We start from the raw sequence: 25,926 nt of genomic DNA, 5'->3' as shown, positions 1-25,926 counted from the left end.
TCCAAGAGCAGCGGAGGGTTTTAGCCGGCAGCGGGGCTCTGTCCTTCAAACCTCAGCCCCTGCCTGGCCTGAGCGAGGCGGCTCCTCGCGTGCTTGGCATCGCCTGCCTGCAAATTGGCTGCCTGAATTGAAGATGACCCCTGAGGCTCCAGGCGCCCGCACGAACTATTAGGAAGCCCCATCAGCTTCGTGACCTCTCAGTCGGGTGTCTTCGCCGCAGAAAGAAAGAAAGAAAGAACGAAAGAAAATCAAGCCGCCGATTATAAAGGGGAGGGGGCGGGGTGGTAGTTTGGCTTCTTCCTTGGTATTTGCATTGCGTGGAACAGAATCACAGAAGGGTTTGGGTGGGAAGGGACCTTAAAGACCATCCAGTCCCACCCCCCTGCCCTGGGCAGAGACACCTCCCACCAGACCAGGTTGCTCCAAGCCCCGGCCAACCTGGCCTTGAACCCCTCCAGGGATGGGGCAGCCACAGCTTCTCTGGGCAACCTGGGCCAGGGGCTCACCGCCCTCACAGTGAAAAATTTCTTCCTCAGATCTCATCTAAAAGGAAATGAGCTTTATACAATTGCAGATGATTTATATTTGGCCCCTCTGCTTGCCTGAACTGGGAAATATTATTAGTGGTACCACGAGGGGAAGAGGGAAGTATCAGCCGGGGCCTGTTGGGCATCAGAGGGCCCAGTCCTGGCTCACCCTTGGGCTGCGGGGAAATAACCTTCTCAAAATTAGGGTTCCCCATGAGGTGGGGATGGGGATGGGGATGGTTGTGGGTGGGACGTCCCCAGCCTCACCGGCCTAATTATTTGGTCGTGCGTAACTGAGGTGCAGAGAACTCTTCAAATCATGGAATCCTTTAGGTTGGAAAAGACCCTTAAGAGTATCGAGTCCAACCGTTAAACTCCATCTTGATGTGGTTGAGCTCTGTATTTCATCCGCCTGGGAGATGCGGCTGGGCGCGATGGGAGGTGATGGAGCATCATCGCGCCTGTCCTGGTGCAACCGAGACCCCCCAGACCACCTCCAGATACGCGTTAACGGACCACCGATGTCCCCAGCATTGCTTTGGTGGCAGAGCTGTCACCAGGCCACCACACGAGGGCAGTGCGAGTTTGAGCGTGCCAGGGAGCTGCAGAAACCAGATGAGCAGAAATGGAGAGAAAAGCCTCAAATTGTGCTTACGGGTTGTTTTTTTTTTTTCCCGCAGACAGGTTTCGTGCTGGGGTATCAGACATCACCAGGGGTTGCTCCTCAGCCCAAGCACCCTCAGAGTGACGGCCCACATGAAGGCTCACCTTGGAGGGCCACCACGAGGTGGTCCATTGCTCATCTCACCATCATTTGATGCCGTCAACTTCTCCATCCCCCCGCTCCACAGCAGCGTTAAGGATACACGAGCCACTCACTGCTTCAGGTAATAGTTTATTTTTCTCCAGGGGTGTAAAATGTGCAGCAGGTACGTGTACAGGCCCGCCGTTTTCTTAGCCAAGAGGAGTCGCAACCGAACGAGAGACCGAAACAAAGAAACCTAACAGTATCCTGCCCTACAGCAATTAGTGCAAGTCATGTAAAACATCGGTTCAACACAGGAAAACAAGGGGGGGGAAAAAAAAGAAAAAGGCATTTCCAAGCCACAGGTATTTTTCTCTCCTGCCGTCTGGGTGGTGGCAATCCCGGAGGTGGGGGCTGGGAGGTGGGACGGGGCTGCGTTCGCTTGGGCTACGCGGAGAGCGTGGGTGTATCTTCTACAAGAAGGGGTTTTTTCTTATTTCATCCCCCCCCCTTTTTTTTTTTTGGCTTGGAAAGAAAGTCATGCGGGGACCAAGGAGGTGCCAAAAGGCGACAGCAGACCCTAAAAACCCAACCAACTGCGAACCGGCATTTTATTCAAAGGAGACGCTTTAAAACTTTGCAACCACGCAATCTTCCAGCTTCCGGGCACCTCGGCTGTAAATAAAGCACTAATTCCCCCACCCCCCCCAAAAAATGGGTGTGCGAATGCCCAGGATGGGGGGGGGGAGGGGGATGGGACACAGCAGGTCCCACGGGGCCGCAGGCAGCTCGGGAGCCCTGCTGAGGACCGCACATTCGGGTCTAAAGCCTTTTTATGGGGGTACGTTATGAAATTCTTCACTTTTTTTTCTGCAGGCGACTGCCAAATGGAAAAGCCTTTCGATTCCCAAAGTGCCGGCTCGCTCTCTCCCTTTTTTTTTTTTTAAAATTTTTTTTTTTTTTTTTTTTTTGGTATTTCATTTCTCCCGCGCAACTAGAAGAAGAGGCACCGGCACCGCTCGCTCGTCAAAGGCTTCCGAGCCGACGGCGGGGAGTTGCCCGTCTGGCTCCACGTCGGCGATCCGCAGGAGATGCTCCTTTCGCGGCAACATCCGGTGCAAACAAAATGCTGCGTGTGCATCACCCCGGCCCCGCTCCCCGCACCGTGCTCCGGATGATCCAGCAGATAACGGCAGCTGTTCGGGAGCAAGAGCGTGGCCATATGTTGCCGCTAACAAGCATTTACTGAAGCTGGTTTCTTTCTGCGATTCCCAGGTGTCTGATTAGCGCACAGGTCCTCCGAGCAATTTCCCGATTTTCCGCCCTCCCCTTGCAAATCTTTTTTCATCGGCGTTGTAAGCAAACCAGAAGACGAGCAGGAACGGGGGTTAAAAGCCACGAGATTTAAAAAAAAAAAAAAAAAAAAAAAAAAAAAAAAATTTAAAAATGTATTTAAATGGCTAAAAAGTAATTAATTTTCTTTTTTTTTTTTTGTGTGTGCTCCAAACCACGCTGTTTATGTGCTGACCCTGCCGTGGTCCCGCAGGCTCTGAGCACAGATGCTCCACGACCGAGAGCCCACCCTGGGGGCTGGGGACTGATATTCCCGTCTTCTCAAGCCACAGTTTTGGACTGACCCCTGCGGCCCGAGCACCTGATGCCGTGGAATGCTTCTTGGGAGCGTGAGGGGAGGGAAATAACTGGTGGCTGCGCCAACCCGGGGTGTTTTGCTGGGATCGCAATGGGGTGTACGACCGACAAGCCCAAGTCCCTGGTCCCCAGGCTTGGGGGGATGGATTTGGATTTCCCATTGCATTCCCGGTCAAAACAGACTGGGAAGAAGTTCAAGCTGACCAAGCTGGGAATGGTCCCCTGGGCTGCGGCGGTGTCCCATCCTCCTGGGAAAGGTTTTGCCAGGGACTGCCCCGTCAGCTGAGCGGAGAGGAGGGAGCTGCGGCGCTGGGAACGTCCCTCCCCGTGGTTAACCTTATCTCACTGTCGCTATGGGAAAGGAAAGCAGCGTAATCCAAGTTAAGTTTTTCCAAACCACTTGGGTAGGCAGTAGAGATAGGCAGGTGCCGTCGAAGGTGATTCATCCCACCCTTGGGAGGTCCAGCGTAGGTGGGGGTGAATCACCTTCCAGCAGTACCTGCCTCCCTCCAGAGCCAGGGTGGCTTCAGAGGACTGCGGGAAATCACGTCGCAGGTTAGGACGCCCAAAATTAAAGTGTCAACGTGTAGGTGTCTCAATGTGCAACGGGGTGTCCGTTAATTCGCTTCCAAATGGCTGAACGACGTGGGGTGAGTCCCACCGGTTCCTACCTGGGACCCGTTTTCCAGGGTTTTTGCACCTCTTTCAAAAACATCATGGAAATTCTGCAACTCCTTGGCAGCAACACGGATTACGGGGCTCAGGCTCCTGTCAGCTGTGTTCACGGAATCATAGAATCATAGACTAGTTTGGGTTCCTTAAAAGGAATGAGCAGGGACATCGTCAACTAGATCAGGTTGCTCAGAGCCCCGTCCAACCTGGCCTGGAATGTTTCCAGGGACGGGGCATCTCCCACCTCTCTGGGCAACCTCTGGGCCAGCGTCTCACCACCCTCAGCGTGAATAACTTCTTCCTCCTGTCTAGTTGAAATCTGCCCTCTTTTAGTTTAGAACCATTGCCCCTCGTCCTATTGCAACAGGCCCTGCTAAAAAATTGGAACCCATCTTTCTTCTAAGCCCCCTTCAGGTACTGGAAGGTCTCCCCGGAGCCTTCTCTTCTCCATGCTGGAAAACCCCAGCTCTCTCAGCCTGTCCTCGTAGGAGAGGTGCTCCAGCCCTGTGATGATCTTCATGGCCCTCCTCTGGACTTGTTCCAACAGGTCCATGTCCTTCTTATGTTGATGGTCCCGGAGCCGGACCCAGTCCTGCAGGTGGGGTCTCACCAGAGCGGCATAGAGGGAAACAATCATCTCCTTCCACCTGCTGGCCATGCTTCTTTGGATGCAGCCCAGTGCTCATTGCTGCAGCCGGGCCCTGGGAGCTGTGGTGAGATGATGAACGAGAAGCCACCATACCAGGAGCTGGGAGGGAGCCCCGTGTCCTTCCAGCCTGAGGCTTGGTGCTCATCACACCCATCCTGGTTCGGGAAGGGGATCAAAGCCCTGGGAAGGCACCACCACGCTTATCTGGGCTCCCACGTGGATACCTGTGGCCTGGAGTCACCGCACAACATCGAAATGGGAAGAAACAGGGTTTTCTCTAGTCTTCCCTCCCCACCCCAAAACGTGATTGCCACCGGCACCCAGCTCCATCCGACCCAACCCAACGCAACGCGGGAAAATCAACCTTAACTCGTTAGTCGTCAGCAGCATCGCAACGCCAACGGCCCCCTCGGGCCAGAGCCCGTACCGGCTAGATGCTTAATTAACGTGTGATCATTTTGGCTTTCCAAAAAGGTGCCTTTGGAAAGCACCAAATTTGCGTCTGGCAAATGTACGTAGACCTGAGGCCACAGGGATGGCCACGCCGTCCCGAGGAGGGAGGCAGCTCAGCGTCTCGGGTGGCTTAGCCTTCTCAGCGGGACCGCAGGCAAGAGAACCAAGTCCTGCTAATAATTTAAGAGCTTCCATTAATACAGTTTAATAAATACATGAAAGGATCTAGGTTCTTTTTCTTCCATCCACTTTCTAGCGTCAACGAAAAGTTAAGGGTGATTGTCCCGTGAGTAACTAAGGCAAATTTGTCTCTGCGTGTGTGTGTGTGTTTCTCTCTCCTTTTTTGTTTCGATTTCCACCCCCCCCCCCTTGTTTTGTACAGAAAGCAATCACATAAAAATAGTTATAAATAGAAAAATTGCAAAGGTTTTTTTCCCCTCCCTAGACAAACAGGAAAAAAAAACACAAAACAACCCCAACCAGCCCAACGAACGAATCGAGACAAGAAAAACCACCTTGCTTCAAGTCCGTGTAGATTATACAGTACTCGGCATCTTTGGGTATTTTACAATGACTCCAAATCGTAGACAAAAAAACACCTGAAGTAACCAGTCATCTGCAAAACGTCGCTTGTGTAAGAAGTTGATACGGATTAAAAAAAAAAAAAAAAAACAGTTCGATGCAGTTTTAAGAAGTCTTCTTTTTTTTTCTTTGTTTTTGTTTGTTTTTTGGTTTTTTTTGTTGTTTTTTTTTTTTCCCTCTCCATTGACTTGTTGGACGCGGAGTCCTTGCGGATGTCTTTTGGGAGGAGGAAGCGAGCGTTGGGGCGGTTCCTTGGGATTGTTCCGCTCTGGATGGTCTCAGAATAGAAGTCCTTTGTGCCCTCATGGGGGGCTGTGGATCCCGGAGCCCTTGTGCCCCCTCCGTGCTCCGGTGGGGAGACCCTCATCCAGCCACCACTTCAAAGCGGCACCATCGATGGGCAAACCGAAAAATTAATGACCCCCACGGTCCTCTCATTCCCTTTGATTCTGCTGACGTTGAAAGGTTAACAGTAAAAAGAGAAAGAAAAAGCCCTAATTTGTAACATTTACATTTTCAAGAGCCGGTTTCATGTAAAACCAGCTTCCTGGCGCACCCATCATAAGCCGTCTCAGCCGGTGGTGAAACTGGGGTCCCACCACATCTAAGAAGAGCCGTTAGAGGCAGGTGGCCACCAAAACCTTTATCCTTGAGAGCAGCTCATGTTTTTAGGGGCTGAAGGAGGCTAATGGGGCAATTCCAGCCAATCTGCCACTTTTTTTGGCCTCAAAAGAAATATTACGTAGGGGTGGCCAGCTCAGGGTCTGCAGGGATACTGGGGAGGACCCCAGACCTGGTGGCCACCATGGGCAATCTTCAGCCTTGGAGCACCCCATCATATGTTACGGCCTCATCTTTTGAACCACAAAATGGTGAAGAAATAGTATTTCTACTTGCTTGCAAGCCGACAATCTCATCTGCAAGAAACCTTCTGTGGGCTCCTTATCCACAAAGATCCCTGGAAGGCAGGCAGCAGGGAAATCTGCACACCCAATTTTTTCCCGTCGACACTGCGGATTTGGGGACACTCGAGCGTTTTGAAATTTTTTTGTCATCAAAATATGTATTCAGGGGGAACTAAGGACAAAACCCCAGAAATTTCAGAATGGCCAGCAGCGGGGAATCGTGACTCTTTGGTCTGAAACAACTTTTTCATTTCAAATTTCCCACGTGGTTTATTTTCGCAAAGCAAGGGTTCAAAAACTCCTCAGCATCGAAACATTTCCGATCCTTCCAAAACCCCTTTTTCCACCCAGCTTTGCTCCGGGGTGCTTTTCTATCTCTTTTTTTTTTTTTTTTTTTTTAATTTATTTATTTTTTTTAGGGTCCCAAGTCATCCTGCACAGCAGGGCTTTCACCAGCCCTGCAAATCTGATACACCGCTGAGAAAGGCAACGGCTGGGATCCTCCTCCTCTCAACGTGGCTGCTTCGCCCTCCTCTTTATCCCTTGTAGAACAAATCTTGTTGCCTGACATGGGAATTAATTAAAAAAAAAAAAAAAAAAGTCCTTTTGACCAAAAGGGCCAAGGAATGTAACGTATCAAAACCAAGTCTGGACGGCTTGTTGGTATCCAGAAGGCCCTATGGGTGGAAAAGGGGGAACGTGTCCCCCAGAAGAGCCATCTCATGGTGATGGCCATGCCCTGGATGAAGGCAAGTGACGTTTTCGGGTGTCTTGAAGAGAGTAGCAGTCCTGGCCTGGCCTTCCCAGATGGAGCCACGAGCGGTGGGGTGGCTGGATGGGGTAGCGAGTGCCCCACAGCCCCAGAGCCAAGTGCATTGCAGAGTCTAAAGTGCCGGTGGCCATGGGGCGCAGCACTCACCCACCCACCCGCTCATCCCAGGGATGGCCCTGTGCCCCAAGCCCCACGTAGGCCATGGTGGCGGGGGGACAAAGAGCTTCTTGGGAGCCAAATGATGCAAAAGGGCAGGCAGGGACCCCAAGGGGGCCATTTGCCCTGTTGGGAAGGGAACGGACCCATGGTGGGACCGGGCACGGGTTTAGTTGCTCGCCTCCGAGATGGGAGCCATGTGGCCGAGCCCCGCCAAGCCGCTGAAGCCCGTGCTCCAAGGATCGGGAAGGGGGAAGAAGGGTTGGGCAGCAAGGTTTTCGTTATGGCCCAGGGCGAAGGCGAAGATGCCCGCGTTCCTCTCCATGTCCAGCTGGGCTCGCCTGAGGAGCTTCATCTGGGTTTCTTCAAACTGGCTCTCCAGCTCCTGCAAGCTGAAGGTGGTCTTGGCCCCGCTCAAAAAGTGCTTGGGGCTGGGGCCCGGAAGGCACATGGCCGCGCCACCGAGGTGGCCACTCATCTCTTCCAACGTCGGTGGCATCATGAAGCTCTTCTCCACCGGCGGACCACCAGGAGCGAAGAGCAAGCCGGCCGCCCTCCACGCCGCCGGCTTGCGTCCTCGCCGGGGTCGGGCGATCCGGCAGCTCTGGCGTTTGATGTGGCGGTGGAGGTGGTCGGAGCGGGTGAAGCTCTTGTAGCAGAACTCGCACTGGTAGGGCCGGACGCCCGTATGGATGCGCATGTGGTTCTTCAGGTCGTAATTGTGCACGAATTTGGCGTTGCAGTGGATGCAGAGGTACGGCCGCTCCCCCGTGTGCTTCCGCATGTGGATTTTGAGCTTGTCCTGCCTGCAAAAGAAAAAGCGCTCAGTCAGGGAGTGTGGGCTGGAAGGGATGCGGTTGGGATTGCTCCTTGGATCAGCAGAGGGAAAGGCGACGGGAAAGTGGGGAGCTCATCCCAGGGCTTCCAACCACGGCGTTGCCCCGATGCGTGGATGATGCTCTCGCGGGCCGGTGTTTGCATCCACCTCCTTCCCGGGGCCAGAGACATGGCGCAGACCCAGCCCTCCACGTCACACGAGTTTGCATCCCATCCCAACAAGATTGAAACAGCCTAAATTGGAGGAAAAAAACCCCTCCGGAATAACCCCCGAACCATACGGGAATACCTAAATAACTACAGCTGTATTCCTGCCTGCAAATAAGGAAATTGGTTGAGCTCATGGGACAACGCCGCTTAAACAGAAGTTCCTCTTGGAGCTGGTTTTTTGTACCTTTCCTTTTATCCTTGCGCTGACCACTGGGTGTCTCAGGAGCCTTGGTTTGAAGCGGGAGCATCCGCGCAGGGTGAGGCAGGCAGAGGTGCAGGCAGCTCCTGGGTGCTCTGCACCCTCCGTGTCCTCCCCTGCCATCTCCTCCAAGGCCAGCACACATCCAGCCTCGCGCACATTTTTTTGGAGAAGGTTTTAAAATACAGCCATGGAACAGCCTGGAACCCATCCCAATAGCCCTTATTTACAAATATAATTGTTTGGGAATTTTTTAAGGGGAACAAAGAAGGCTCCAAGGAGACCTTCTAGCGGCCTACCAGTACCTTAAGGGGGCCTACAAAAAAGATGGTGAGGGACTTTTTAGGATGTCGGGTAATGGTGGGACTAGAGGGAATGGATCAAAACTAGAGATGGGTCGATTCAGACGGGACGTTAGGAAGAAGTTCTCCCCCATGAGGGTGGTGAGACACTGGAACAGGTTGCCCAGAGAGGTGGTGGAAGCCCCATCCCTGGAGATGTTCAAGGCCAGGCTGGACGGGGCTCTGAGCAACCTGATCCAGTGGGAGATGTCCCTGCCCAGGGCAGGGGGGTTGGAACTAGATGATCTTTAAGGTCCCTTCCAACCCAACCCATTCTATGATCTAAAAAGCAGCGAGATATTGTCCCACGCTGGCAGTCCAACGCTATTTCCCCCCCACCCGGAAAGAGCGGCTCCTTCTGCCGTCTACAAAAAAAAATCACCGTGAAGGCGTACGATTATAAAAAGCAAAGCTGACTGTGGCTGAACCGAGCCAAGCGCGCTGCCCAGGTGGCACGAGCAGAGTTCAACCAGCAAAGCGGGAGAATTCGCCTTCTTTTCTGAAACGCTTTCCAAGGGTGATCCCTCCGAGACGCTAGCAATGCGGCTAAGAATATGGAGAATATACGGAGTCGTTATTCCGCATAAATATTACATATAAAATATGTGAGCCTGCAAAAAAAATAAGCAAAAGCCACCCCAAAAAATCTATTTACGCCGGCAGGTCAAGCCCGGTGCTGCCTTTGCACTAATTTCTGCCCGTGTGCACCTTGAAATAGTTTTTTGTGACGTGACCACCACCGCGCCGCTGTCGGCCATTCTCAGGACCGGATCCCACCTTCCCGCTCGGAAATTGTCCAACTTGCTGTCATCCCAAGATTTTCGGGGCGGGGGGACGGGGGACGGGGACACATTTCCCCTGCAAGGGCCGAAGACGAAGCGGCGTGGAAAACTTCCTCCCAGACACGTAACACGCGGCCAAGCCGTCAGCAGACGAACGCCGGGGCTCGTAACGCCTAGTGTTGGGCAACGTTAATAAAAAGCAGAGCCACTGGCCCCACCTATAATATAATTTAAACCTATATATGTAATCTTTAACCTAGCAGGATCGCTTTTCCTCATAAACACGCGGCCTGCCAGGGTTGTATAACATAAATACGGGCAAAGCTTTTTTTTTTTTTTTTTTTTTTTAAGGCTATTACCCATCTCTGGCGGCAGACGGGGAGAAACTCAATCCTCCCCGCCCCGGCAGCATCTCCCTGGGATGGAAGAGAGCTTTTTATGGCTCTACCTGGAGAAGCTCAGGGGTTGGGGAAGCCGGGGGGGGGGGGGTGTGTGTGAGATGCTCCGGCCGCCGGCGAAGCAGCCGGGGGCGGAGGGGGGAGGACGCGGCGTGGGAAAACACGGGGTTTGCGGGATGGGAGCCGGGCTCGCAGCCCCTCCGAAGGAGAACCACGCTCCGCGCGTGCGAATAACCTTAATGCAATTGCATTAGGAGAGCGATTAGGGCTCTGCGAGCTGTCACAACACAAATAATAGGAACAAATAATGTTAACCTTTCCGGCTGGAACAGTTTCTCCTTGAGCGCTCCCGGCTTGCCTTGGCGGAAAAGCTGCAATATTTGCCGTTTTCTCCAGCGTTTTAGCAGGGTAAACCAGCAGACTAGAGGCTGAGCAGCCTTTGTTTAAGGAAAGAAAAAGTTAATGAGCTATTAAATGAAGTCCCGCTCCCTGCGATCAGGTGTCCCTGGGAGTGGCAGATCCAGGCGCACGTGGGGGCCTCGCCGCGGGACCCCACTGATGGGAAGGGATGCGGCGGGGAGGTTGGGGGACCCTCACCCAGGAGAAGGTATTTTCTCTATTTCCCCCCCCAGTAAATTTGCTCCTCCGCAGTTCCTCCAGCTCCGAAATAACGCGAAGGAGGGATTCATCCAGAAATCCCATCGGGGAACCTCCGCTCCCCTGCGCCCTCATTCCCTGGGGACCCCCAAGGGGACAGGCTGGGTTTGCATCTCCCCGGTGCAGGCACCGGGCAGGGCCGCGGGTGCCAGCCCGATGCTTTCGGGAAGCGTGAGATTCCCCCGGAGAGTGGGGGGGGGCGGTTCTCACCGCAAGCGGCGGCGTTGGAGAAACCCCAGCAGAAATCTCTTTCTCCGTCTCAATCGCTCGGCTTTGCCCTAAAGGAGAGCTCTCGCGTCGGAGCAACGCTGAAAAGGGCGAGGAAAAATAATAATGAAAGCCAAACAGCTCCGTGCTCATCAAAATACTTCCAAAGGCATTTAAAAATAAAGCCACGGTTTGAAATTTCCGCTTTGCTCTGGGCGTTAAAGAAGGAAAAAAAAACAAACCCAGCCTTCAGCTCCGCACAGGGTGACCCCAACAAGTGGCTTCGTTTTCTTGACTGATGATGGGAGACGGCACCGCTGGGTTAATCCCGATTTTCTTTGTGATTCTTGTCTTGGGTTAAAGTCCTCCTACCCCTCTGCTTTGTATTTAGAGAACGTGGCGGGGGGGAGGGGGGGGGGGAACGTGGCAGATACTGGGTTTAACCCTGCGTTAGTCATGGGCCACGCTAGAGCATCCCTGCGCGGAGCTTTTAATCTCCAAGATGCCGATGGAACCTGGCTGGATGAGGTGTCAGGATAGCGGAATTCCCACCCGAACCCTCCTACTAACTTCCGCGGTGCCTGTGAGGTGGTACCGACATCCCTCCGTGCCTCAGTTTCCCCAAGCGAAGCCAACGATGCTGCCCGTGCTTGTAAAGGACTTTGGGAGCCCTCCGGGTGGGCTCAGCTTTGTTATTCCCATTACGGGGAAGGTGTCGGTGGCGGGTCGAGCCAAGCTATTTCCTCGACAGCAATTAGCCCCCGCAGCATCACGCCCCGGAAAGCGATGGGGACCGCAGGACGGGGCTGGCTAGGGTGGTCCCTCCAGCCCGGGATGCAGCCACCCTCACCGGGTTGACCCCATCGCCAAAGTCCAGAGGTGACGAGCCAACGCTCACCTGACGACGCAGCACCAGCAGGAGCCGGATCCAAATTCCCGCAGGCGGGAATTAGCACCAGGCAGCCAGAGGCCTTTCCCCGGCAAACACCGGGGTGAGCCGGCTCACCTCGCGTACGCCCGCCTGCCCGCCCGCCCGCCCCCGAATTACAACCCGGTGGCTGCTGCGGTAACGGAGCGGAGCGGGGAAATTTAGTTGCAGGTCCAATCCTCATCATCTGCATAACTTCCACTGGAATATTATCACGGGGACGGGAGAAGAAAAGACAGGCTGAATGCGGGAGCACCCCAGGTGTCCGGCCATTGTCAGGAGCTCGCCTTCGCCTACTGTGCGTATTATTTTCCTCTGGTTCGCTCGCCCCAGCCTAATAGGGCTCTCTCTCTCTCTCACGCGCAGCCAGGAGCTGAAATACCACGCTCTTGTCAGAAAGCTTTATTATTATGGTAAAGATTGTACTCATTAGATATTAATTATACCCAGCAAGAGCAGGTCCAGGAACCTATTTGTCTCTGCTCACCGATTAAATTTGCCCAGCTTTTCAGAGAAGGGTTGCAAGCTGCGGCGTCAGATTGGCGAAGCCCACTCTGATTTATCACCATCGAGGGGGTCTGCTGGGTTGAAGAGAGGTCCAAAAGCCGGGAACTGGTACCGGGGGGGTGGATCTGGCTGGTCGCACCTACCTTGGAGCAGCCCATGTGGGGGCCAGTCTCACCTAACTTGAGATACCTAAAAGTCAGGCGGCCTAATCTAAGCCCCGCAGGTTGTCTTTGTGGTCGGGGATGACGCCTCTGCTCATCGCCCTTCCTCCTCTGCCTCCCTGAGGGTGCTGATCTCTTGCCACTGACCATGACGGGAATCAAGGTGCCGGGCTCTTGGGCGGCCAGTGTTCAAGGTGATAAATCATAGAATCGTTTAGGTTGGAAAAGACCTTTAAGATGATCGAGTCCAACCGTTAACCTAACGCTGCCAAGCCCACGACTAAACCATGTCCCTCAGCGCCACGTCTGCCCAGCTTTGAAATACCTCCAGGGATGGGGACTCCACCACTGCCCTGGGCAGCCTCTTCCAACGCGTGATAGCCCTTTCGGTGCAGAAATTTTTCTTAATATCCATCCTAAACCTCCCCTGGCGCAACTTGAGGCCGTTTGCTCTTATCCTTTTGCATGTTCCTTGGGGGATGAGACCGACCCCCACCTCGCTGCTAACGTATAAGAATTAGGACTGCTCCAGCCTCAGAAAGCCCAAACGCTGTCATGTCTAAACATACCCAACTTGGTTGTGGTCTACGCTGATGCCAAAATGTGCAAACCCAACCTAATTACATCCCGCAGCTCAACGGCCCTCCCAACTCAACGCCATCTCCCAGCACGTTAAAGACGAAGCCTCCTTGGCTGTTTGACCATCTGTTTTCCAGCTCCCTCCGGTCCAACTGTGGCGAACTATGGTGGGGTTGAAAATATCCCGTTGCTTATTTAAGCTTTTGTCCAGCGAGTGGATGGATCCAGTGCGCTGTGGATGTGATCCACAACCCACCAAAATCAGTAGGTTTGTTTTCTTCCTCCACCCTCCCTTCCTCCCTTTTTTTTTCCAAAGGGCTAGAGATCATACCCTGCTTTCTTTGCTACTTTTTTTTTTGGGGGGGGGGAAAGAGATGTATAGCTTAGGAATCATCCCTAAGTCATGACGTGGCCCGTTCAACCACCCCCCCTCCCCATCCCCGCACACGGCCGCGCGTGGCAGAGGTAACCAACGCACACCTGGTAAAGCGGACTTCACAGATATTGCACATATACGGCTTCTCTCCCGTGTGGGTCCTCATGTGCCTGGGCAGCTTGCCGGCTCCCATGATGACTTTGTTGCAGATGGGACACTGCTGGGACGCCTTGGGCTTTATCTTCCTCTCTTCCTCCAGGGGCCACGGGGGAAAAACTCCTCCGAACTGGGTAGCACTTAGGAAATTGAGATAAGCGCTATAGTCTGTCTCCGCCTTAATATGCCCTAAGGGAGCTGCTGGCATGTTGGTAAACATGTCCTTGAAGAAGTCATTAGGGAAAGGAGGCGGAGGCAGGTCTTCCTTCTCCTCCTCTTCCTTGATCTTCCTCTTTTTGATGACCAGATCCAAAGGGCCGTTGTCTACTTGCGGCTCCTCGAGCTGGGAGAAAGAGCTAAAATCGCCGTTCCATAGGTGGGGGAAGAAGCTAGGGGTGAAAGGAGGGAGAGCTGGCCTCCTTTCTGGGATGTTCGCCTTAGGGTACAAGTTTTCCCTTAGCAAGGACTCGATGGAGAAGTCTCGTATCACACCCAAGTGTCCAGAGGAGTTATTGGCTGGGTAGTGATTTGGAAAGTCTTTAGGCGCTTCTGTATATGCTTCTTCGGTAAGATCAGACTTAGAAGGGCTTTGGTGACAGCTTACTTCTTGGACATCGGTTAGGTTCTCCTGATTGACAAAATCTTCCACTTCCTCCTCCTCCTCCTCTTCCTCCTCGTCTTCATCTTCGTCTTCGTCCTCATCTTCGTCCTCTTTGTCATCTTCCTCTTCCGCCTCTCTGTCGGGCTCCATGATTTCAAGGCATACATTGATAATGCACTGGATCTCCAGCATCTTGGCAGCGCTGAGGATGTGCTTGACATTTGAGGTGGTGATGGTGAGGGTTGAGGTGTAGGCAAACTCGAGGATGGCAGAAAGTGCTTCAGGCTTGACAAAGTCAATCTCGTAAACATAGGGCTGGTCTGTTAAAGTGCCGGTAGTGAAGAGTTTTTTGAAGTACTTGCTGCAGGCAGCAAGGACGGACCGATGGGTCCGGTACTCCTGGTCCTGGACAATGAGGATGACATCGCAGAGGAGACCGTCATGCCGCTGCTCATTTAAGCCACATAAGACTTCACTGCTGTGGTTCGGGAATGGGATCCCGATAAGATCTTCAATGCCATTGGCCATATTCTCATTTAGTGCCCTAGGACAAAACACAGACAGTAGGGAATTAGCAGGGAGTTCTTAATTAGTAGCACCAAAATGACCCTGCCTTCTCTCAATGTCCTCCTGTCCCCTACCCGACTTGGACCTCTGTAATCACCTCCTGCTGGCCCTGCCCCAGCGCATCTCCACGTCACCTTCAACTCCCTCCAGGTCCTCTGTGATTTAACCTTTGTCACCTTCTTTCTCTCCATCCTTCTCTTCTCGGTTCCCACCCTATTCACCTTTTCCTAATGACCACAAGCTCCCTCTTCTCTTTCACATCCCTCCCCCAGGGACCTTGCGCAATGATTCCCTACCCATCGCGTTTCTTCCACGTCCTCCCAGAGCCAACATCTTTCCAGGCACACGTTGGATTTGCCCTGCCAGGAACTACGTGGGGAAAGGGTGACGCTGTATTTCTTCACACTGCCAAGTGCCGGCACCTACACCGCTTAAATAAGATGAGCCAAGGAGTGCCCATATCATTTACGTCATCATTTTTGGGACTGGAACAACTGGACGTCCCAAATAGGACGGACTGCCGGTCATGGCTCTTTGCCGCAGCAGGAGAGCGGTCCTTATGGACCGGGAGGTCTCCAGTCCTGTGTCCCCCTGCTACCTTACGCCTGGAAGCTACGCCGTGTCCCCTCAGCAGACGGACAACCCACACAGGGATGTCTTCCCAAGGGATCTGGGAATGGGGGGAGGCAAGCAAGGAGCTGTGTGTCAGAGTGTACCTAAATGCTCAGAGAAAGACAACCGGGAACCCAAGCAGGGAGCGAGGGCTCGGCCAGAAGCAGATGGCTGTCTGCTGTCTTCGCCCAGGAGCTGAGCTTGCTCCTCTCCCAACCCTGTTTGGACTTGTTAGCATGGTATCAAATGCCCTGTGCATCTGGCAGACACCTTCCCCTGCCAGAGCAGCTCCACCTTCAAAAGGAAATTCGGAAGCAAAAAAAAAAAAGCCCACACCCAAAAGGAAAACCTGATACTTTTGGGTTTGGTTTTTTTTTTTTTTTTTTGCCGTTTTTTTTTTATCTGTAAGATGTTTCCTCTTTCACATGGCTCCAGCAGCCCTTCCGCATGAGAAATCCCAGGAAAGGAGAGCGACTTCCTCCAGCCCACGTTAATCCCACCACGCGCAGAATACATCAAGCAGCCGGAATAACTTTGACTACTCTAACCCTTTGGGAACCCCCAGGACACAGAGCAGTGTCACCTCTACAAGCCCCAGCTCGTGGCCCCGCTGCAGGTAGACACTCATTTCACAGCCGAGCAGTCGATCTCCAAGAGAGCCCAGGGTAAGGCAAACCGCAGCCCCACTCCGTCCCCTTTGGCAAGGCTGAGACCATCAGGCAGTTTCCAAATCCCAGCCTCTGCATGTCTGGTAGGTTCCTGATCCCACCCTGTCCCACCTCTGCATCTCTGCTGGGATCCATCACCACGTGCTGGCTGTCCTTCCCTGCTCGGTTTCTGGCCGCTCTGACTCCAAACCTTCTTCCCACCAGCTATGGGGACTTGGTCTACCTCACGGCGTGGGGCTGGCGTCTTCCCGACTGCCTGCCTCCAGCCCTTGGGGACAGAAGAGCCTGGTGTGAGAGAGGTTGTGCAGGGAAATCCTTGCTTCACCTTGGCCAGCAAGCCAGTGACCCTGGGGGGAGGCTGGGGAGCCGTAGAAGGGATCAGACTCTGCAGCAAACATTCCCATGGGAAGAGGCATGCCGTCTCCCTTCTCCTCCCTCCGCAGGGTCAATCTCCAGCCAAGACCTTGCAGGTATCTCCCCCACACCTAATCAGCGTTGCCAAACACCCGCCGCGTGGGAGCCGGCGAGCGAAGGCCTTGGGAAGACGGTACAACCTAGAGGGAGGACACCCCGGCGAAGGGTTACGGACCCCCCCAGCCTGGTGGGAGCAACGCCGGGATGGGGGACAAGCTGTCCCTGAGGTAGTGAAGCCTCGCGGGGGGCTGGAGGGCAGCCCCCACCATGGGAAGCCCTCTCCAGCCACCTCCCCATGCCCGGAGATGGGGGAGAGGAACCGGGAATTACACCCCACCGAGCACCCCCCTCCACGGCTCCAGCCGCCGACACTTTCGGCCGAGGGACGATGCTCCAGCCCCGCATCTCCCGGTGTGCTCATTAGCTCAACGCTAATTATGCCTGTTGTCTGAAACAAATTGATTCATTACGGTATGCTGCGCTTAACCATGTTAACGAGCTACGCTTCTCTACCAGCCCCGCCAGCTCCGTATCGAATCTTCCCGGAAAATCGCCGATAAATGAAAGTAAATCCGATGTGTTCTTCAAGTGGAGCGTAAGATAATAAATAACCCCTGATCTGGGGAGGAAGAGCCGGCTTTCTTTTTAGGGCTTTGTATCCTTAATAATAAGCGCGAGCAATTAAATGTCTATCGCCGTGTTTATCGTCTACTCGTTTATTTTGGTTTGGAAGGAGCATGAGCGTTGAAGGAGCTCCTCGTGTGAAGGACCGTGCCTTCCTACTGAACTATTTTGACCTTTTCTTGCCAGATCACCCTCAGATGAGAAAAGCAGAATATCAGACTACCCGGAAAATTGGTTTTCTAGAGGGTTTGGTTTTTTTTTTTCCCCCGGACGCTCAACTGCGTCCGCCCTAATTTGTGGATGATTCACTCGGCAGCAAGAAAAACTGGAATTAGGAGATCGGGGGGTACGTGATTATAAATGAAAATGATGTGCAGCTCCCTTCGGTGGGAATGGGCTCCTTCTCTTCTCTTCTCTTCTCTTCTCTTCGCTTCGCTTCGCTTCGCTTCGCTTCGCTTCTCTTCTCTTCTCTCTTCTCTTCTCTTCTCTTCTCTTCTCTTCTCTTCTCTTCTCTTCTCTTCTCTTCTCTTCTCTTTTCTCTTCTCTTCTCTTCTCTTTTTTTTCGAGATGTGATTCTGTGAACCGAAGCACTTAGGCAAGCCTGATAACTTTACAGGATGCTGGCAAAATTGAAGGTGATTCATGTCATTTAAACGTGGCGGGGGGGGGGGGAGGAAGAGAGGAAGGGAAACAGCCCAGGCGATTCATTTGCATACATTTGCATTTTTTCAACTCCTAGGGTGGTTTGACAGCTCCGGGAGCTCAGCGAGCCTGAGGGATGACCTTCTGGTTCCCATGCCCCCGGGGAGGTTGATGGCCAGAGGCTGGAAGTATGCTGAGGCTGATGTTTTCCTTCCTCCCTCCTTTCCCCCCTCTCCCTCCTCCCGCGCTCCCCCCTTCCCATCGCCAAGCCCCGGGTGGGGTCCTCCAGGACCACGGGCCTAAAAATAGCATCCCGCGGGGACCAGTGTCACCAGCGCACGCACACGCGCCTGCAAAGGCTGACGGGACCACCCGGAGTTAAACAGGAAAAAAAAAAAAAAAAAAAAAATCCCGCTTTGTAATAGAAAATTACAGCATTGTTAAAATAAACTGGGGCGTTGGGGGCTGGGGGGGGGGGAGGGGGGGAAGGGTGGAGGGCACCTAAAATAAACGTATTCTGCAGATGACGTCTCGAAACGTTGCATTTACGGGCACGCTCAAAACTCGCCTGCCCTCTGCAAGCCTGGGAGGGGGAAGAAAAATCGAAGAGAATACTTTTTTCCTCATTTTTCGAATTTTGCCTTGCCGTCTTTGATTTCGGGTACGGGTGGGAAGTGTCGCTCTTTGCTGCGGAGAAAGAGGAGGGTGCTCGATTCCTACCAAAGCCTGCCAGCGCGATGGAGACGTGGAGGCAGATGCCGGCAGAGCGATGCCGAGGTTCCACCTCACCCGACTGCCCGAACGTGGGTGACACGACCCAGGTGCAACCCAGGGAGCGCGGCAAGGTCATAATCCACCTTTCAGGGTGCGCTCCCCGGGTGACCCAAAGCCCTTCTAGTCTTTATTTTGGATTTTTTGGTCGCCTTAGTCTCACGGCTGCTTGTTTAACTTCGAGCCTCCTTCAAGTATAATACAGCCTCTGAAAACCGGTAATATAAAACTGAAATAGCCGAGAAAGAGAGAGAGAGAGAGAGGAGAAATGCTCGTTTAGCGTTGTGGTAAGCAAAAAATAGCAGCATACGCAAAAGATTATAGGGATATATGTATAGAAAATAGATAAAGTGAACGAATATTGCCTATATTAATTTACTCTCTCAGGCTGAGAGAGCTGGGGGGGTTCAGCCTGGAGAAGAGAAGGCTCCGCGGAGACCTTCCAGCCCCTTCCAGTCCCTCAAGGGGCTCCAGGAAAGCTGGGGAGGGACTCTGGATCAGGGAGGGGAGCCATGGGACGAGGGGGAACGGTTTTACACTGGAAGAGGGGAGATTGAGATGAGATATTGGGAAGAAACTCTTTGCTGTGAGGGTGGTGAGCCCCTGGCCCAGGTTGCCCAGAGAAGCTGTGGCTGCCCCATCCCTGGAGGGGTTCAAGGCCAGGTTGGACAGGGCTTGGAGCAACCTGGGCTGGTGGGAGGTGTCCCTGCCCAGGGCAGGGGGTGGCACTGGATGGTCTTTAAGGTGCCTTCCCACCCAAACCATTCTGTGATTCTGTGATATTCATTCGCATGAGTGGAAACGGAGGAACGCCACAACTCGGAGGAGCCCTGGGAAAGACGTGCCAGCCCCAAGGTGGGACAGGATCCTGCCCTGGGTCTCGGTATTGCTCAAAGCCAGGAGACCTGCGAGGGCTCCTCATCAGCACTTCCCTCTCCCATCTCCTTCCTCATCTCCGGCGACAACGCCCTGCAAAGCCGGGCCCTCGGAGGAGATAAAGGCTGCCAGGAAGAGCCCAGGCTTGTGCAACGCGTGGCTCCTTGCTCACGGCTACGGCAGGGTTGGGGACGTCCCCTTCCCACCCACTCCATCCGTGGGGACAACGCTTCACAACCTGAGCCTTAGCTGGGAGATGGCAGTTTTGGCCTTTGGTTGTATGCGGGCATGTAACATCGTTCCTATAACATGCAGCATTTTAATATTTTATTATGTTAATATTTTATTATTTTAATAGTTGTACGTGTTATATATTTCTATTAATATTTTATATATTTATATTTCTATATTTTTATTTTTTTCATAGTTGCATAGAGATTCTTGGAGCATTTCCTCTTAAATGTGCGTTGCTTAGCCTTCTCCTTCCTATGATTTCCCCCATGGGAAGGTGCTGGCTCCTGACTACGTGGCTTTTTGGTGTGCCTATATTCACCCTCCCCGGAAGGGACACCCGGAAGATACGGGGCTGCTCCAGGGAAAGCCGGGGAGGGCAAAGCTGCTGCCCCCCCACCGCCCCCCGCCCTCGCCGTGCCATGCTCGTTCTGCATTCAGTGCAAGGCAGAAAGGAGCCTGAGGCTCTGCCTGCTACCGGTGTCAAAATGACATTTTTCCAAGCGAAAACGCACCGTGTCTCCAAATCTTCCCTTCACCCAGCCTGCGCATGGAGCGGGGTTTGGGGTGCAAGCCCAGGCGCAAGGCTTGGGGTTGAGCAACCCCCCCCCCCCAACCCCCCCGGCCGGATCCTGCCACCCCAACAACCTCCCGCTCGGTCCCTGCAGGCACAGAACCCCCCGGAGCTCTACATCTGAAGCATGAGACCACCCAGCAAAGCATCCCAGAGGTGGCCGGGGATGCTCAGCACCCCAAATCCAGGTCCAGCCAGTCCCCAATCCAGTATCTGGATTTGGGGTGCTGAGCATCCCCGGCCACCCCAGCCTGCAGCCCGCGGCAGGAGAGGGAGTCATAGAACCGTAGAACCATAGAATAGCTTGGGTGGAAGAGACCTTTCAAGGTCATCTAGTCCAACCCCCCTGCCATGAGCGGGGACATCTTCAACCAGACCAGGTTGCTCAGAGCCCGGTCCAACCTGGCCTGGAATGTTTCCAGGGATGGGGCATCTCCCACCTCTCTGGGCAACCTGGGACAGTGCCCTGGAACGCCTGGAAACATGAGATTACCCTAATCCGTCAAAATATTACAGCTGCTTTCTATGGGATAAACTGACCGGTGACTGGTAGGTCCTGCTCCTTAGCCGTGTTGGTATTTTGGGGAATAGGGATGCTGGGGCTCTCCTCCCACATCCACCGCTTGCTCCGTGGACCTTAAGCAAGTTCCTTGTGCAAGCGTCCCTGAGAGAAGTCACCCACGTTGACACCCCACCCGAAGCCGTCCCCACGTCCCTTGCACGGGAACACCGCCATCGCCTTGGCCAAGCGCTTGACTCCAATTTGGAAGATGCTTCATCTTTCCTACCAAGAAGGAGTTGGGATCCCTCAAAGCCTATTGGAAAGGCAACTAGAGAGGCGGGTATTTTTGTTTCATTTGAAAAAAAAAAAAAAAAAAAAAAGAACATGTAAAACTCAAAAAAAAAGGCAAATATTTCCTTAAGCACACTTCCCCTCTGAACATCTTGTCTCCAGAAGAACATGTTATTAAACCACCCACCCCAGTACCTAGCGTTTCTCCCCTCCGGCGGGAAGGTGGGGCAGAGAGCGCTCCTCGCCTTTCAACCACTTCCCTGCGAGATGCCCGAAACGATGAGGAAAACGCGGTGACACCAGCCGCTGCCTCCCTCGCAAGGAAAGCAGCAGGTTTTTAAAGGAGATGATCATCTACTTGCAGACCCAAAGATGATGCTGTGGGTGGGAACCGGCTCGCTAGCAATAGCACCAGGGGTTTACTGCTGGGCTGGGCACCTGCCCCAGCCTCTAATAACTGAGACCAGCCTTCCCCTTGGGACCAGTCTTGCTTGGGGAGCACGGGGGTTGACCTGGGAAAGGTGGGAGTGTTTGGTTTTTAAGTGCTACGTAATAAGCTCCTCCACCCAAAAACTGAGGATCCGTCCTCAAAAAAATCATGGATTTTGCTTAGCTCTGGGCAAAGTAGACAAGGGCAGAGGTTTTCAAAGTGATGCCTTGACAAAGAAGGATGTAAAGAGGGTCACATTGGCCATGGAAGATGCTCGCTTGAAGCATGGGTGAGGAGAAAGCCCTGAAGGTGCCAACAGAGGTGGCATCACCCCACATGGTTCCTGGCAAGGGAGCAGCTCCATAAATGGAGCAGGTCAGTACAATTTAAGAAGATCATAGAATCATAGAATCATAGGGTTGGAAGGGACCTCTGGAGATCATCTAGTCCAACCACCATAGGATGGACGCTCCATAGCGTCCATAGATGCTCCATAGGACGCCGGTTCCAAGGCTGCCTACAGCGGCCAGCCAGAGCCCCAGCGATGCTGACACAGATGGAGACGTCCCACTGATACTGGGAGGAGAGGGATGGTCAAGAAGCCCCACGGGGACAGCCCAACCCTTTTTGGTCAGCCTCCGCAGAGCCAAAGATGCGTGAGACGGCTCCTACCTGAAGGAAGAGCCCCGGAAGTCGAGCAGGGCTTGATCATATAATTAAAGTGGTTACGCTTCAGGGATTGAGATCACAGGGGTGACCTTCAGCCTGGTATTTCTCCATTACCTACTGGACTTTTCAATATTAATACTAATCTCCAAACAAAATCCTTGGGCATACAAGGATTCGTCCTTATCAACATCTGGCCGGCAAGTTGAGCCCATGTGAACCATATATATTTACACATACTAAAAAAACCTGACTTTTTGGGGCTGGAACTATTAGTTCCCTATAAGCAGGCCATCAGAAAGCCATCTTCACCTGAAGTCCCATCAGGGAATCCAACATGAAAGGTGCTTGGCTTTCAAAATAACCAAAAAGAACCACCTCCGGCGTGTGCCACAATCATGACGACGACATATTTAACCCCTTCTTCATTTTAGTGACACCAGCTTCCAAAATTTATACACAATTTGAGCCGGCCAAGCAGATCTGGGGCACTAATACTGGAGATGTGCTGTATTTCCTCTCGTAGAACATCGCTTGGGAAGTACCGCGAGGACTATTTGCTTAATAAGATAAACGGTGATTAGAGGTGCCACTCATTTGCTCGCCGAGGTGTGGAGGCACAAGCGTCTCCTTTGGGAATCCATCCTCGGGAATTTTTAAAGGCTAGTTATACGTTGCAGCAAATACTATGCATCTCTCAATAAATCTATCCCTGCAGGTTAGCTCCGGCTACCGAGAGCCTACACCCGGCACCTTGTTCTTCAACAAGTTTGTTTAGATACAGATACAACCTGGCGAACCTGCAAATTACGGATCAAATCCCCTGCCAGTGAGCTGAACGGTCGGGTGCTGCTGGTTGTAATGGGAATTTGACGCTGCTCCATGACCATCAGGACCCAATCCCAGCCCATGGGGTATTTAAACGAAGGCCATTTTTCCTGGCCTCAGCTCCTCTAGGGGCTTGGTGCTCAGTTTGGCCCCTCCATTGGTACATGATAATGAACAGGTCAAGCTCCTCTCCCTTGTCACCCATCATGGCAAGCACCAGCTATCCGAAAAGCCCCACTGTCCCCTTAGATCTACCTCAAGGCCTCCCACCCTGGCCTGGCCTGACCTGAACATAGAATCATAGAATCATAGAATGTGTTGGGTGGGAAGGGACCTTTAAAGGCCATCTGGTCCAACCCCCCTGCAGTAAGCGGGGATGTCTTCCACTAGATCAGGTTGCTCAGAGCCTCATCAAGCCTGTCCTTGAATGTCTCCAGGGATGGGGCCTCCACCACCTCTCTGGGCAACCTGGGCCAGTGTCTCACCACCCTCATTGTAAAGAACTTCTTCCTAACGTCTAATCTAAACCTGCCCGGCTCTAGTTTAAAACCATTGCCCCTCGTCCTAGCGCTACATGCCCTTGCAAACAGCCCCTCCCCAGCTTTCTTGTAGGCCCCCTTCAGGTACTGGAAGGCCGCTATAACATCATTTTATAATGAGCTCCCAGAATCTGGTATGAAGTTTGGTGGATCAGCGCGTTTCCACTCTGGGTGAGCCCGCAGGGACCTGCCACCCAGCAGCTCTGCCACCCAGCAGCTCTGCACCCTGTGGGACTAACGCTAGGAAGATGCCGTCACACCACCAGGACCAAACCCAATGGCTCTCTTATTTCCTTGAAACCAGATCTTGAGCCCCGGATAAATACAAACAGGAGCTCTGGCAGGGCCAGAGTAGAGTTCAACACCTCCTATAATTGAAGGGCCGTGTTTTCTCTTTGGTTTCTTCTTTTTGGCTTCTTTAAATTAGCCAGCACGCTTCCCAGTTTTAGAGTTTATATAAATCTCCAAAATCAGGAGCTTTGGGTCACTTCTGGGTGGCAGCTTGATTAAGTCTGCATGCCGCATGACAAGTCCCATCTGACGTGCTGAGCAGGTTTTGGCAAAGGGGGATCCCAGTGATAAATGGTCAAATAAACATAAACAATTACTGAAGCTACGCTGAAGGCCCAGCCCGGTTCCAGATGGTGTTTTGAGTGCTACATCTACGCACAAAACAAGGCCAAATTAACCAACCGCAGTGTCTAGGCAGGTACTAGGAGGGGACTTCATAGGGTGGTCCCATCTGACCCCAGTGTTTCCTTGTAGCCTTGTCCCCCCCACCATCCAAGCAGCTCCTTGGAGGTCTGGAGCTCGAGGGGATGGTGCTCTGGGCATCAGGACCCTTCTGCTCCTCTCTGCTGTGGTTTCTGCAAGGCCGGAGGGACTCAATATCCAGTTAGTTATGTATGTTTGGTTTTTCTTGGAAACCCTCAGCGGTCCCTCTCTACATGGCTCTCTTGTTAGCCTTGATGTTCTCCTGGCCGTGCTCCAGAGCTTAGGGGACATTTAAATGGGGTGTCACTGGTACAGCAAACGACCCCGGCTGAATATCTGCCCTCCCTATGCATCTATATACGTTATACGTGTGTGTTGGTGTGCCCGTAGAAATCCCGTGGGAGGGGGAATATGTCAAGCGAAACAGAAGAGTTTCCAGTCGTGCTGTGCAACCACCCCACTCTCATGGAAACTCACTCACACTTCAAGTGACGTGTCGTCGTCCCCCGGCCCCCCCCTCCCCCCGGCCCCGCCGCCCACGCTGTGCTCGGTGGGAAAAAAAAAAGAAAAAAAAAAAGAAAAAAAAAAAAAAGAGAGCGAGAGGAAAATCCTCCGCCAGAGATACACCCACGCCGGAGCTGGCCTGGCTGGACATCAGGTTGAAGGTCCCTCCGGCATCTCTGACATGACCTGGAGGGGGGTCCATGAGGTACACGACATTGTTGGTGGCTTTTCTGCCCGTGTGTTCGCAGCTGCCCTCCTCCGACACCACGTTCCCCCTTGTGCAATCTTCCAGACCCTGCTATAGGACGCTATATAGGATATATATATATATATATATATTTAGGATACATCCCTACAAGTGCACAACATTACAATCCCATAAGCCCATGGGTGGCGGGCACCTCCTTCCAGCACGGCCTTAAAAATAGCCCCCAAAAAAGCTATTTCCTCCCATTCTGAGCTCTCCTGGGAGAACAGGCAGGCCCCTTCGCTCCCTCTCGTTCTGCTTTTCTCCGGAGCCAGAAAAAGGAAAAGAAATTAAAAAAAGCCTCCTATTGAACGACGACGCGCACACACTGGGTGGGTTTGCTTCCTGACACACACACACACACACACACACACACACACACACACAAAAACCCCAACCACGGCGGAAAAATGTGCCCAGCTAAACCACGGAAAACTGGTTTGGCTGGTGTCCCTCCGGAGTGGACAGGATTGCGAGGGACTTGGACGCGGATCCGGGCAAGGCTGTCACCAGCCTGCCCGAAAAAACAGGGCTCCCAAATTAAATAAAATGAATTTTGGGGTGCTCCAAAAAAGCCGGGGAGGAAGGTAGGGGGCAAAGGATGAGGGATCTAACTCCCCCTTCTCTCTTCTCTCCCCCCCTCGCCCCCCGGGGGAGAAAGCCACCGAAGGGAGGACTTTGGGAGTAAAAATAAAAGGGTCAGAGCGCTAGCACGGTAAATCAGAAGCAGATGTGTGCCTGCTCGCCAGCCTGAGTCACCGCGGGAGGGTGGGGGAGTGGGGGGGGGGGGGGGGGTTATCGCTATTTTGGTGCTGGGTGTGGGGTACAGAAAACAATGTGAGGAGAAGGCGGTGCAGTGTTTGAGCAGGCTTAATATCGGCTTAGGAGCAGGTACGGGCAGGCTCCAGCAGCGGTGGGGTGGGAGGTTCAGCTCGGTGGTGCCATTGGCAGCGACGGCGTTCCACCCCTTGCCCGGGCAGGGTTGCTCCTCCGGAACCTCCCGGGACTCCCCTGCAGCATCGTTGGGCATCCCAGCACATCCCTGTTTGGGGGAGTTTCTTGCTGGTCCCCATTGTGTCTCCCGGCGTCATCCCTCCAGGAGGGAGCCGCCATCCTCACGCGTTGGCCAAGACATGGCCGCCACTTGGACCCACGACACGGCTGCGGCATCTGCAG

The 25,926-nt window shown here is 53.3% G+C and overlaps 1 protein-coding gene across 6 annotated transcripts in view; it reads right to left on the bottom strand.

The window, feature by feature from the left end:
* Nucleotides 1-6,732: 6,732 nt before the first annotated feature.
* LOC128901996 (zinc finger and BTB domain-containing protein 7C-like) overlaps nt 6,733-25,926 on the bottom strand; it is a 163,358-nt gene continuing 144,164 nt past the window's right edge. For all 6 annotated transcript variants that reach the window (XM_054184243.1, XM_054184242.1, XM_054184245.1 and 3 more), the window contains 2 exons: nt 13,398-14,594; nt 6,733-7,917 (listed from right to left, as the gene is read on the bottom strand). In XM_054184243.1, coding sequence (XP_054040218.1) covers nt 7,281-7,917; nt 13,398-14,578 — 1,818 coding nt within the window. In that variant the 5' untranslated portion in view covers nt 14,579-14,594 and the 3' untranslated portion in view covers nt 6,733-7,280. The remainder of the gene's footprint in view (nt 7,918-13,397; nt 14,595-25,926) is intronic.

The sequence above is a fragment of the Rissa tridactyla genome, chromosome W, assembly GCF_028500815.1.
Source record: "Rissa tridactyla isolate bRisTri1 chromosome W, bRisTri1.patW.cur.20221130, whole genome shotgun sequence".
Classification (NCBI taxonomy): Eukaryota; Metazoa; Chordata; class Aves; order Charadriiformes; family Laridae; genus Rissa; species Rissa tridactyla.
The sequence above is the reverse complement of the archived record's forward strand: the minus strand, read 5'-3'. Positions and strand labels throughout refer to the sequence as shown.